Source organism: Monomorium pharaonis, chromosome 6 (assembly GCF_013373865.1).
Source record: "Monomorium pharaonis isolate MP-MQ-018 chromosome 6, ASM1337386v2, whole genome shotgun sequence".
Taxonomy (NCBI): domain Eukaryota; kingdom Metazoa; phylum Arthropoda; class Insecta; order Hymenoptera; family Formicidae; genus Monomorium; species Monomorium pharaonis.
Window position 1 is genome coordinate 19,174,243 of NC_050472.1, and position 14,894 is coordinate 19,189,136.

Below are 14,894 nucleotides of genomic sequence, written 5' to 3' on the forward strand. Positions count from 1 at the left end.
TTTCAAATATCTTTTTCACCATGAGTAAAAACATATTAGTGATAAATTATTGTAATTATTTTATTTACTATTTATTTGTAAGATACGTATTTTATTAAAAGAAATTATAATAAGATATTTTTGTAAATATAAAATGGATTATTAAATAACCGATATATTAATAATAATAAAAATAATGTTAACTTTTTAATTTTTAGAAGCATTTCATATGCAGCTACTGTAATTATTGATAATTGTGGGATTTGTTTCTATTTAATATTTTTTTTAGTTAAAATTATCCTTGTTTTTTTTTATTTTATAATGTCAAAAAATAAAATATAAATATACTATTTTTTATATAAATAATTTTATATAAATATTATCAATAATATATCATATTGTCATAGTTCAAAAATTGCGATCTTGTTAGTCCGGAATTTTTATGACTCGGTTTCTCATGTACTAATATTTTTCGAATTTTTAAAAGTTGGAAAATTTATTTTTATTATTTTAGAGCAAAAAAATATTTACCGTACCAAAAGAATTAGTAAAAAAGAGAATTTTATATGTACATACATATATGTATAATATTATTTATATATAATTATGCACGAACAGCATCAGGCAATATTATACAAAATTAATAAATGATTAAAGTCATGAAAAATTATATATAATTTACAATAAAATATTATATATAATTATGCGTAAACAATTTAGACAATATTATACAAAATTATGATCAAAATTATGTAAAATAATGCGTAATTTATATATAATTTTATATATTTCTATCTGATTTTATATAATTACATATTATTGTGACATATGTGTGAATTACATATGTGTGAAAAATTTTTGATTGTGTTTACATACTTTTTAAAAATATATACTTTTGTTCTCATTAACATTGTTAGTTTTACCTAATAAATTTCTGTATTGCTCTATTAATCCATAATAAAAACTAATATAAAATGTTAAAGCTTGAACCACTTATATTTAAGTAAAATTAAAAGTTAAAGAATATAGAAAGTCAAGTTTATCGAGTAAAATTAAAAATATTTATAAACAAAAAGTATGATATCTCATTCAAAACATATGAGTTATATGGTTATGGACTTATTAAAACTTATTATTCGTTACAATTACAAACGTTATAAAATTTTAATTTTCTGCTGGCTATTGCTATAAACATTCCCCGATAGAAAAGATTCATAAAATTGTATGACAAAATATTATAAAAGATTTATAATCCGTCATTATGAGGACATAGTTAAGAAAATAGTTGTAAAAACATTAACCTTTTATGAAACATTAAATATTTGCGCAATTAAATTTTGAAATGATATGTTGGCATAACAATAGCGATATGGCGAATTATCTTAACAAGACATTTGCAAAATTAAATTCAAAAATAAATTGTTCTATAATTGAGAAAAATATTTCAGTCGTAACACGTTTAAAACATTTAGAAATATAATTGTGCATAAAATACTCAAATTATTCCCCAATTATTCTTAAATTATGATGCACAAATATTGAAACATAGGATGTGTAATATTTCATGTTTCAATATTTGTGCATTATAATGTAAGAATAATTTAAGAGTTTCTGGCCGCTGTTACTATGATTGAGATTGTAGATCAATTCACTCTCATCGGAGAATTAATTAATCTCATTGATAGTAAAATTGATAGGACGCGACTAATCTGTCAGACAAAGTGCCCCTTTTTTAATGTTTATTAAATATCTGCTTAATAAGTAATATTTGTTAAATTTATTGTAATACATTTTGATATTAATTTTGAATTAAATATTGAAGATAAAATGCTGTAAATATTGCACATTATTATTACTGCATTATTGCTACATTACATTGTGAAAATATTGAAGCTGATGTGATAATTTTAAATGCTGAAATAAAATTTGCAAAATATTTATGTTTCAAATTATATTCGTCTAATTTTTGACAAATATTATTTAAGAATTATATTCTGACAAAACTGTTGCGTTATGGTGAATTATCTTAGTACAATTTTTGATGCCATTATTGTGCAAGGTTTGCGAAATCTTTCTATCAGAGTTAGTACATAAACTTATATATACAATACAATTACTCTCTAAATTTTTTAGAGTGAAAATCTTATTCGAAATATGGAGTGACACGCCGAATTACTCGAATTGGAATTACTTCTCACTCTTGTAGACTGAATTTACTCTTTATCAAAAAGTGCACATTTTTATTTTTTTTTTTGGAGAGAATGCTTTTTTGGAGTGAATATTTTACTCTTAATTAAAGAATTATTTTACTGCGTCGCCGCGCGTTTGCCCACCAGTTAGTGCGCGAATTTTATAAAAAAAAACAAAAAAATTTAATATAATTTACAAATTAAAAATTTTTTTCGTTTTTTATATAAATTTCTTACGTGCGTATTATGTTACTGTTTGTACTTTAATTGTGGAAAAGGATTTTTAATTCTGTAAATACAATTAAAAGATTAGTGAATTGAAAATAATCAAAATAATTGGTAAAACAGGACAGCTTTTGCATCCCCTTAACTTACTTATCGATAGTGCCGCGCAACTGGCAGCCGAGACCGAAGGTGCCTCATGTACCGACGGATCATCATATAATTATAATGCTTTTACAAGATTAGGATACGGCTAGATTATATATACAGGGTGAGTTTTAATGGCTATCCCAACTTTTTACCATGAGAGATAGAATTACCGACTGCAATCTTAGTACACACATGTACGACATATATATGTCGTACAATGTGTTTACTAAGATTGCAGTCGGTAATTCTATCTCTCATGGTAAAAAGTTCCGACAGCTGTTAAAACTCACCCTGTATATAATTACAGGTTCGCTCGTTTCAATTGAGTAAGAAATTTTACTCCAAAAAGTTTAGAGTACATATAATTGTATTATTATGATATTTATTATAAATCTTTATAATCTGTATTCTATCTGAGATCACAAAAATATTTATGAAGTATTTTGATAAATGTACATATGCATAAAATATTTATTAAACAATTTATTATAAACATTTTTTAAATAATTTTAAATACGTATTATGCGCTGTTTATAAAAGTAAAAGTTTGAAAGTCATTAATCAACTTTTTCATTTTTTTAAAGGCAATGAAAATTAAAATGTGTCGCGACCTAATATCGAAAGATAATAAAGCGTAACGCATGTATACAGAGGATTAACGCAACCAGCTGTACTCGTAGGCTGTGCTGCGGTGCGCATGAGCCGGAGTACGGCGAGAAGCAGCGCAGCAGCAGCGAGCGACTACAGTACAGGTACGGATCAGTGAAAGCATTCGCAGCCTACTTCGCGACTAGTCGACAGTAAGACATCATGGCGATTGGTTAGGTTGCGCGTCACTCGAAAAATTTACCGTGATCTCGCATAATACAATCTCGCGTATTCGCGAATTGCCGGCATTGAATTTTTCGTCGGATGGCCGCATATCGATCTCCCGTTGCGTAATAACGTCCAGACGCGAATGACACAATGGTGAAGCTGACCGAGGAGATGGTCGTGGCTCGCACGCGAGTCTCTGACTTTTCCGCCGTAAAGAAACTCAATTGCTGGTAAGTATTTATTACGATCGATGACAGGTCTGTCGTTCTTCGACCGTCCGTCGCGAATTAATTCAGTGGCGACTCGCCGATTGTCCGGGCGCGATATTCGAGCTCGGACAATTTGGCCACGCGGGCAAAACCGCGCGCGCGAGCTAGGTTGTCAAATTCTTCTACGGTACCATGGGAAAAAAAGGGAATTACAATCACCCGAGCGTAACTAACTGCTACTCGTGAGACACTGTGTGAAAGAATACGTGGAAAAAGTACTTGACGCGAATTCTGCGTGCAATACAATGTCCTATCCGTTTGAATGTGTGTCGGAGTAACGCACTGCTGATATGCGGCTAGGTTTTTTTTAAGTGTTTTTATAAATGCTTGTTGCAACGAAAAGCATTTAAAATTTGGGAAAAGAATATTTTCGACGTTTATTATTTTATCCTTGTAAGTGAGAAGCTCTCACAAAATTGCTTGTTTTTTATATAATAATAATACTGTAATAATTATTAGGATGTTTACCGAGAAAACTTGGAATTTTCAGAAAATTTATTTATTATCTTAAAATCACATAGTTCTTATTAGACTTTATCAAATTTTTGGAATTTTACTTTCAAAATTTTAATTTTATTTGGCGCATATTTTCAATTTACTTTAAATCAAATCTGTATATTTATTTCTAAGGTTCTATAGCATATGTGACATAACTGTATTTTTAAAGACACATTTATCGTTAAAAATGAGTCGAAAATAGGTTTTGCATCTTTTTCTAGCAAAATTATTTGTTTGATTATTTTTTCTTTATATTTTTTAATAATAATTTTTTAAATAAAATTCTAAATATAATAAAATTATAAATAATAAATAAGAAATAATTACAAATAATGATACAAAATGGATTAGCAATAAACACATTTGTGTACATTATCATGTATTTTGAGAATTTTTAGAAAAAAGTTAATGACATTGTTCTAATTTGACATCGTATTTAAACACTACAAATTCTCTAGTGAATTTGTGTATTGCAAACAATTTATATGTCATATTTCGTTTACATTATTTCTCAAATTTAATATTTATAACTTAAATAACCTTTTTTGTGATAGTTTGATTAAGAAAAATATTAAAAAGTATAGTAAATATATTTCAATATTTAAATAAAAAATAAGTCCCTAACTCTTACCTAAAATTTTCAATAATATTTGTGAAAAATCTGAGGATTCTCAAAGAATTTTTTTACAAAATTTGAATAAACATCTTAAATAAGTAAATTATTACAATACTTTTTTTTCTTTACATTGAATTAAAAAAATATATTTTTTATAGGGGAACAGAATTAACAGATGTTAGTATCTTAAGAAAGATGAAGAATGTGGAAGTATTGTCATTGAGGTGAGTTATCAAAATAGTTGAATTAAATGTTGAAACAAGAAAAATGTTGCAATTAAAAAAATTCCACTTTATACAGTGTTGTATATAATTTTGAATTAAGTTTGAGAGCAGGTAGTTCGATGCTCATTAGCGAACGACTTATTACGCAGGAATGTAAACTCGTTCTATTGATGATCGTGATCTAAGATATTTTTCATCTTACGAAAACATAGACTGCAATGTATTCCTATTTGGACGTGATTACATTAAACTCATGGTCACAACCCACAACTTCAGAAGTTGTTCTGCCCACACATGCTTTGAATTCATTGTGATTTGTCTTAGTATGTAATATTGAAAAATATAGAGAAACAGATATGAACAGATATGAAGATCGGTATCTGGAATATGTGAAATCTAGTAAAAAGATTAAATATTTTTTATTTTTTATTTTTTAAATATAAAGTATGAGAAAGCAATATTGGTCCAATCAAGATATCTTGTTTCCGACTTTTTCACGCAAATAGAACACAATTTATGAACAGTTTACAAAAAATAATTATTATTTAAATATTTTATAAATAATTATTAAAATTTTCATAACTATTTTTGTAATCTTAGATTGAACTGATCACAAAGATTTATCATAATGATAAAATATATATAAAATAGTACTGTATGTATTTACTTACTATAAATATTGTATTAATATAAAATATTACGTTTTATATATTATATATCTATTAATAAAAAATAAATAGTAATAAATATTTATGAATCTTAGATTAAACAAATTACAAAAATTTATCATAATGATAAAATAATACTATATGTGTTTACTTACTATAAATATTGTATTAATGTAAAATATTACGTTTTATATATTATATATGTATTAATAAAAAATTAATAATAAATATTCATGAATATTTATCATAATATTGTGTGCTGTGTATTTTGTTTAAAGTAATTAAAAAGAATCTAAAAATTTATGAACCTACTTTTAAATTTCTAGAACAAATATTTATACCTTTTTGAAAAAAAGATGTAATATAATTTAATTACTTTTGAAATTTTTAGAAACTTTCGAAAACAATTTGAAATCCTTAATAAAACCATTTATTGAGTATCAAAGATTAATTATAGATCACCAAAAATTAGACCTAGTTATAAAATAAAGAATAGAAATAAAAATGTATATAATCTTTTTTCTTGTACGGAGAATGTCATGTTTAAAAATATATAGTAAATATGTAAAAATGTCTTTATTCCTGAAACTTTCTATTTAAATCATCTTAACAGTGTTATAATCTCATTAATTTTATAAAAAATCTCTTACTTATATGCTTGCTATTCTAAATAAACAATAACAGATGTGCAATTTTTATAAGATTAATTATTTTTCTACAATATTAACAGAAAGCATGTAAATCTAGATTTTTTTATATCAGCCAAATTTAATTAACTTATTTTAATTACCTTATTCTATATTATGTATATAGATATAAAATAAATTAATGGGTTATTAAATGTTTTTCACTTTTTTATATTATATTATATAATGTATAAGCTATTATATGTGAATTATTACTAAGTAATTAATGATACCATTTTCCGTTATTTCAAATAAAGCATATTAATTTGAGATGGTTTACTTTAAATAACAATTTTTTCTCTTTCCTTTCTTTATTTGAAACAAAAATAATAATAGCATTTATATTTATTTTTAGCATAAATAATATTAATACACTTGCTGATTTTCAATACTGCCACAAGCTTCAAGATTTATTCATAAGACGAAATAATATCAAAGATTTAAATGAAGTTTGTTATCTCCAAGGATTGCCTAATTTACGAAATTTATGGCTCGGTGAAAATCCATGTGCAGAAAAGGACGGGTAAAGATTTAATAGCAGATGCTGTAAAATAAGAAACTATAGGAACTTCATGACCTATTATCTTGACAGATATCGATTAGCGGTACTTAGAGCTTTGCCAAATCTTGAGAAATTAGATGATAAAGTAGTAACACCTGAAGAAGTGCAAACTGCAATGACATTTGGGCGGTCTTTAATACATCCGCTTGAAGTAGATGCTTCTCCGCAATCAGATGTAGTAACCCCAGAGGTAATAATAATTATTATTTATATTTTAAATAATATCTACTAATAACAAAAAATATTGATGGAATACTAAAATACTTGTATACAATTAATATCCATATTATTTCATCAATAATTTTTTACATATATATTTTATGCTTTATGCTTTACATCTTAAAATATTAATACCTCTTCATTCTCCGCTTAAATTTTTGTATATATATATATATATATCGATAGCGGATTACATATTAATTTAATGTATTAATTTAAATTTAAATTTAATTTAAATAGTTATGTGTGTTTTTAAATGCATTTTTAACCATTATTGAAATGCTAACGACATTTATACTAAATTAGGATATTGCAATTGAATACATTGAAGAAACTGAATTGGTACGTTCTAGGAGGTACAGTTCTTCTAGTGATCAGGTAATTATATAAATTAACGCTTTTTTAATTAATTTTTTGTAAATTACTAAAATATACTTATTAACTCACAAGATATTTATGTAATTGAAGGGTTTCCTACAACAATCAAATTAGATTACAAAATTAAATTTTTAAGAAACAAAACCTTTAATCCATTTATTGTACATTTTTCTCTGGACATAATATAATAAATATAAAAACAAAATTGTAATCTTTGATTAATATTTTAAGGTTTCATTTAGAAAAACAAGGACAAATCTTTGAACTTATTAGGTTTTTGCGAAAAAAAAAATTTTTATTATTTATCCTGTAAAATCTAATATTTTTACATTTATAATATTAATAATAATAATAATAAAGATGAAATAAAAAATAAATGTTATTTAAAGTATAAAACAATTTTTTCACTTATTTTATACAAAAATGATACCAATCACTCTTAACAAAAACAAACTTTTATATTTCTTTTGTAATTTTACTCCGGATACACACACACACACACACACACACACACACACACACACAATATATAACAACAAAGCTTTTGATTTTTAGATATTGATTATGTTAAACATCTGAATTAAAAAATAAACAAGTAAAAAATGAATCAAAATTTCTAAACTTGTTTACTTCTTGCCAAAATTTTATATTTATTATCTGTTTATATATATATTTCTCTCATTTTCTATTTAATTCTTGAAACAAAATTGTTTACAATTGTGATTGTGACGCTACTGATGACTTGGTGGCACAATATACATTTTGTTAAAGACTTGTTTAATTTTTGTAAGAAATCCTTAAATTATAATAATGAAGCAATATGTAATTCAAATATAAGCAAAGTAGAACTGTTTTTTCAGAGAAGCTTTGATGAAACGCAACATATACATGAAGAATATGACCCTGATAGAAGAAACGCAAATTATAATGCGTCATCGTCACATCATTACTCACAAAATAATCAATATGCGTATGAGGTCAGTCATGCATGATATCATATAAATAAAAACATATAAATGCTTTTTAGTAATTATTTCTAAAAATAAATAACTATTTATTAATAACAAAATGTAATTTTTGTCCTGGAAAGTTTCCTTAATGTATAATATTAGTACAATACTTTTATAAAAAATGTGCAATTAATTTATTAATTCGATATTACTCATTGCATTAACTAATTAAATCGAAGGAATTAGATTTAAAGCATAATTATAAGTTAAAATTTGTTTTATTGCCTAATTATACTAACAGCTGCAAAATGGACAATCAAAGAATCAGAGCAAAGATGACACTGTGTGTGCAGAGTCACGCAGCAACAGTGAGACTGTGACCACTAACACTCTTGAAATATCCAAGGTACATTCAAGTGCAGTGCATTTTTAAGCATATTTATGATTCTTGTCATTTATATTATGAGTAAGATATTACTCATAATATAAATGACTACATTTATGCAATACATTTTATAGTATATTAATAATACTATCGTACTAATATTTGTTAGCAATGATAATTAGATAAATATTCGAATTTAATATATTTTCTGGCTACATATCACTTAGCTTAGACGTCTCTAGAATGTTTAATAATAGGTAATTTATTTTTCTTTGTCTTAATTGCTCTTATATTAATTTAATTTATCTAACATATTTTCATATTGGCTCTAAAATTAAAAATCAATAAGATCTAATACTAATTTATTTAATAAAATTTACAAAATAAACATTTGTTTTAATTATAATATTTACTTTTAAAGAATATAGCCGATAGATTGGAAATTATAAGACAACGTTGTAGTTTGTAAAATAGTTCTAATTATGTTAAAATATGAATAATTATAAATAGATATATACTAAGCAACAAAATTAACGCAACAAAAATTTTTACCAAAATTTCACTCAACTTCAAGTAATCATAACTTCGCGAAAACTTATCGTATTGGAAAGTATTTTTTTATTTTAAAGCTTGAAGTCTACTTTAAAGAGCATTTGTCAGATTTTAATTATCTCCTTTTCCCTTTTCGGCATTTCTTTAAAAATAAGAATGTTTTGTCTTCAAAAATTTTTATACTTTGACGCGCTCCACAAGGTGTAGTGAATTTTTCTCGTAAATTTTATAAAAATTATCGTAAAATATGAACTTTTCCCTACAAATTGAAAAAAAATTGAAGTCTGTACGATTTTTTGGCGGAGTTATTAAGATTTTAAGAAAAAAATGGTCATTTTGACTTTTATTGCTTGTTACTCGTTACAGATCAACATACAGCGCTCAGCAAAAAAGCATTAGAAAGTTGAAAGTTTGCACTTTCAAATGCACTTTCAAATTCAATTATTAATTTTTTCATAGATTTATTTTTTTCTAACAACAAATTACATTTAAAGATTACGTAAAAAATTGCATATTTTATGGTTTTCATTTAGTTCAATGTACTGTCGTGAAGAAAGATCTAATTACATCGCTAAAGCAAAGTTTTATAGTACGATTACTCCCCAGTAATAAACACTAACGTTCTTTAATCAATTACTGCTTGTAAACGTTCTCATATGTTTATGCACCTCTCAATAATTTCCTCTCAATAATTTTGTGCCAAATTTGCCTAAGCGCTTTTCCCAACTTATCAATAATATTTGAAAGTGCAAATTTTCAGTTTTTTATTGTTTTTTTGCAGAGCGCTGTACGTTGATCTATTCACGAGTAATAAGCGATGAAAATCAAAATAACCATTTTTTCTTAAAATGTTAATAACTCCGCCAAAAAAAAGACTTCAATTTTTTTTCAATTTGTAGGGAAAAGTTTATATTTTACGATAATTTTTATAAATTATTATTTGAGAAAAATTTACTGCACCCAAGTGGAGCGCATCAAGAGAGAATCAAAATCTAACAAATGCTCTTTAAAATAGAAACTTCAAGCTTTAAAATGAAAAAAAGAACTTTCCAATACGATAAATTTCGAAAGTTACGATTATTTGAAGTTGAATGAAATTTTGGCAAACATTTTTGTTGCGTTAATTTTACTGCTCAGTATATATATATATATATATATATATATATATATATATATATATATATACAATATACAATATGCACATTATAATATATCAAATAAGAATAAAGAATTAATAAAAATAATCAGAATGTTTACGGACTATCGGAAAAAACCAGATAAATTTTGGAATTTTTAGGGAATTTCTTTTTTATTTTTAAAAGTTCTGAATTTTTATGGGATTGACATTCAAGAAAATTTTTGAAATTTTACTTTTTTTAATTTAAATCTTTTTTTACAAAATTGATGTAATTATTTTTTTAATGAAAAATGTCGACAATTTATTAACAATACGATGTACAAGTATATACATTTATGATTTGTAAGTTTTATATAAAAATATTAGTAACAATAAATAGTAACAGAATAGATAGTAACATAAGATAATACGTTACTCTAAATTAGCGTTATGTATTAATTTTTCGAATTTTGTACTTTTAATAAGTCAGGTCCATATTGTGGACAGATCTTTATATGCCATTTAGTTTATGTTGTTTTCCTTTAATATTTTTTTAAATTTAATATTCAAAACTCAAATGATTTTATTTCATAGTTGTATTAGTAAGGAACATTAAAAAGCGCGTATATAATAAATTGATTTCAAAGCTTTATTTAAAAATTTTATAAACTTATCTAAAATTGTAAATAAAATTCCTGGAAAATTCGAAAATTCTTAGGAAATTTTTTTAATAAAATTGAACATTTTATAATATAAACATAAAGTAAACATCTGTCAATTTAATTTTTATTACCATTTTTATTATATTCAAGATGAAGATAGAAGATATATTAAGATATAATTAATATAACTTGTACACTGCTTACAATTATTTTATAGAATATGATGTTTTAGGATTACGATGAACGTCCAGTAGTACAACGACATAATGGAGATTACGATGAAAGACGAGCTTACTCTGAGTACGGTGGAAACGAAGTACCTCAGCGTGTATACGCATCAACACCGCAACGTACGCAGTATGCTGTCAGTGAATTTGATGACAAGCGTAACGACAGAAATAATTATGGTTATGATGAGAGAACAAGATTAGAATATGAGGATTCGTCACAACCTCCGCAGACGCCTCAAACAAGAAGAATGGCAACTCACAACGAAAGGGTTAGATTCAACTATACTACTTGAATAATAAACTCAATGCAACCCATAATATTTGATTTTTTGTCAGCATTATTGTAATACAAAATGCTACGTACAAAGATTTTACAAAAATTATTGTACTGTAATATTTACAGGAAGATATAAATCAAGGACCTGGGTGGGTAAGACATGCGGAAAAAGACAAATGTAGAAACCAATTTCACTATCACAGACGGCCAGTGACGAGAGTATGTTTTACGATAGTATTTTACAACGCATGATTAAATTCGAAATACTTACCATTTGTAACACATGTATTTTCCTTTTCAGAATTCAAACATATTATCTGCTGTATTGTGCTTAGTTAAGGAGTTGGATTATCCGAGTCTGGAAGTTGTAGAAATGGCTGTTAGAAATCGAATGGACGAATTAGAAGAATGATGTTTCTGACACCGTCCCCAAAATCCACAGGGGACGGTCGCCTTCTCCCATCTCAGCAATATGTCTTCTGTTCCCAGTCCAGAATTCTCCGACTCGCTTGATTCCTCTACGATAACTTTGAGTCAATACGCTGATGATGGGATTTGCAACAACGACGATCATACGCTTGGCCACCAATTACTCGAAGAAAATAACGATAAGTCGAAAATTCGACGAAATGATGTCGAAAAATATGTCGAAAAAGTTTGCTCAACATACAGCCCGAAAACAGTATCGATTGATCCAAACCCGAGATTGCTCGAAAATAATCAGTCCATGTATAAAATTAAAGATTCCGTATTAGATAATTCACCGTCGAGAAATTTTCAAGAGAGAAAAGGTGATGTAAGACGCGTAGCAAGCAGTGACAGTATTCCTCGTGGTAGTTATAACAATGTCGTTTTAAGTCAGGGATGTAGAGTTTTAAGTCAAGATTGCGTAAGAAGATCAAAAAGCCTTGACGTTAGGAATACAGTTACTCCACTTCGTTACATTCAAAAGGCAAAAGGAACATGGACATATAATTTGTAAGTTACAATACATGATAAAATTTGATAAGATCAATCTAAAATAATATTCTACATCTCCTGCAAATGCGATCAAAAATAATCTTTACAATAAAACGAAGAAAAAAAATTGAAAAATTTTAGTAACGGATACAAGACTTTAAGCTCGAAGATTGGTCTCATCATGTTATTTCTCGGAAGAAATATCTCCGAGTACAAAAAATTTACGATTGTGATATTTCTGCAAGGACTGAAGAAACAAATGTAGTTATCTTCATATGTATTATGTGTACATGTAATAATATATTATAATTGTCATTTCATATTAACAAACAAATCTGACGAATGTGATTTTATTTAATAACCGTTGAGTTTTTCTAAAATTTTATTTAAATAAATTTTGTTATAATATAAATATTCTCTATGTATAAAACACAAGATTAAAGATAAATTATATGCTCTATTAAATATTTTCTCAACAAAGAAAACATTTGAAGTTTTTATCTGGAAAGAAAAAAATATCTAGAACAATAACAAAGTTCGTTTAAAGATCAATATTAAAAAACAACAATGTCTACAATAAAATATGACACGAATAAAAAAATGTATATATTTAGAAGGTGAATTTGTACACAAATAGTATTCTATAAAAAATAGTTTAATATGTATATTATATACATATAATTTATAATCCAAATACAATCTCAGTATATCAATGAATGGTAAAAGTGTACATACACGAAAAACTAAATTCCTAAGTATTACTATTTTCTTGATGTATTTTCTTCAACTATTTTCTTTAATGTTATTATTTGATTGCAGAGGTGTATATTAATTGTTTTTAACCAATGTAACAAAAAAGAAAAGGTTAATTTATTATGTATACACATTATAAAATTGTACTTAAAAATAATAACATAAGCAAAAGAACTATGTAAGAATGTATATTATATATAGATTAACTTTAGGCTGACAACAAGCGTATAAGGACGTATTTTTTTAGACAAACCTTCCTTATACATATTATGCTGCTAATAGATAAGAAAAGCAGAAAGAAAACAAAGAATTACATTTTTTCTGCAAACAATACCGTTCTATCAACCAAGCCAACAACTGATGATAATTAGATTTAAGGCATTTTATAACAGTGTAAAACGCAATGACTTTCATTATTTCATTATCCACAACCGTCCACTTATATTATTTTATAACTTATAAACAATTACTTTAATGTATATATACAATTATACATAGATTTGATATATTTAAAAATTTACGTAAAAAGATTTGATCCTTAAATTATGATGAATAGTTGGAACGTTGTGAATTTGTATTATCGCACTTACAAATCAACTTCGAATCGATATCCATGTCAACATTCTCCGTACATTAATCGAACATTTTGTTAACTTATAAAAAATGAAAAATTATATTGATGCTATTGATACCTACCTAATCTTTTTGTATTATTAATTTTATTTCCCACCTTTTTTTAAGCAAATTTTTCTCTTAAATGTATTAACTGCGAAATTTAATTAACTTTAATTCATAATATAGAGTAAGAAATATAATTCTTATCATATTATATGTAATGTCACTTGTAAATAACGCCAATTTTTTATAAGATTATCTATATATGAATATGTGTGTACGATCTAAAAACGTATTCTTCATTTCTGATGGTGATTCATCTCGTGTAAATTTATCTTCTTACCCAGGTAGAACACAAGATCACAATAACATCATAATGATGTCATTGTGATTTTATTTGTCACTTATAAGTACATAAAAGGTATTCTAATGACATCATCATGATGTCATTAAGTGGCAAATAACATTATTGTGACTTCTGTGTTCTACCTGGGTAAATACATATTACCCAAAATAGAAAAATTTTGACATTTTGTTGAATTTTATGTTTATTTTGAAATATTGACTAATGGTTTTATCAAAAATTTGATCAAGAATTCTTACTTTCAATAAAATTATATTAATTTGTAATTTTTGAGTATAATTTTTTGTTGCAATTTTATCAAAAATGTATACAATTTCGATAATATTTATTTGATATTAATTCATCAATGTAAAGAATCTAATTTTTTTAATTGCAAATATATGTATAAAAATATATATGTTATAAATTCAATAAAATGTCATCATTACAATGTATAATCTGTGATTTTTCATAACAATTTTATCAATAATTCAGTACAATTAGAAAAAAAATTTTCAACACTTTTACATTTCATTGTTTCAATTTATGCTTCACAGAAGTTTCTCTCCCTTTA

The 14,894-nt window shown here is 25.5% G+C and overlaps 1 protein-coding gene across 3 annotated transcripts; it reads left to right on the forward strand.

Moving 5' to 3' along the window:
* The first annotated feature begins 3,231 nt into the window (after nucleotides 1-3,231).
* Nucleotides 3,232-14,055, forward strand: LOC105835778. Of its 3 annotated transcripts, XM_012679320.3 has the most exons (10): nucleotides 3,239-3,586; nucleotides 4,898-4,963; nucleotides 6,673-6,840; nucleotides 6,910-7,069; nucleotides 7,405-7,476; nucleotides 8,337-8,453; nucleotides 8,728-8,832; nucleotides 11,375-11,641; nucleotides 11,776-11,868; nucleotides 11,951-14,055. In XM_012679320.3, the coding sequence occupies exons 1-10, from the start codon at nucleotides 3,507-3,509 to the stop codon at nucleotides 12,059-12,061; spliced, it is 1,239 nt and encodes a 412-aa protein (XP_012534774.1). In that variant the 5' UTR covers nucleotides 3,239-3,506; the 3' UTR covers nucleotides 12,062-14,055. The 3 variants fall into 3 exon arrangements, with proteins under 3 accessions (XP_012534776.1, XP_012534775.1, XP_012534774.1); XM_012679322.3 differs by lacking the exon at nucleotides 8,728-8,832 and having other exon boundaries at nucleotides 3,232-3,586; XM_012679321.3 differs by lacking the exon at nucleotides 7,405-7,476 and having other exon boundaries at nucleotides 3,235-3,586.
* Nucleotides 14,056-14,894: the final 839 nt, after the last annotated feature.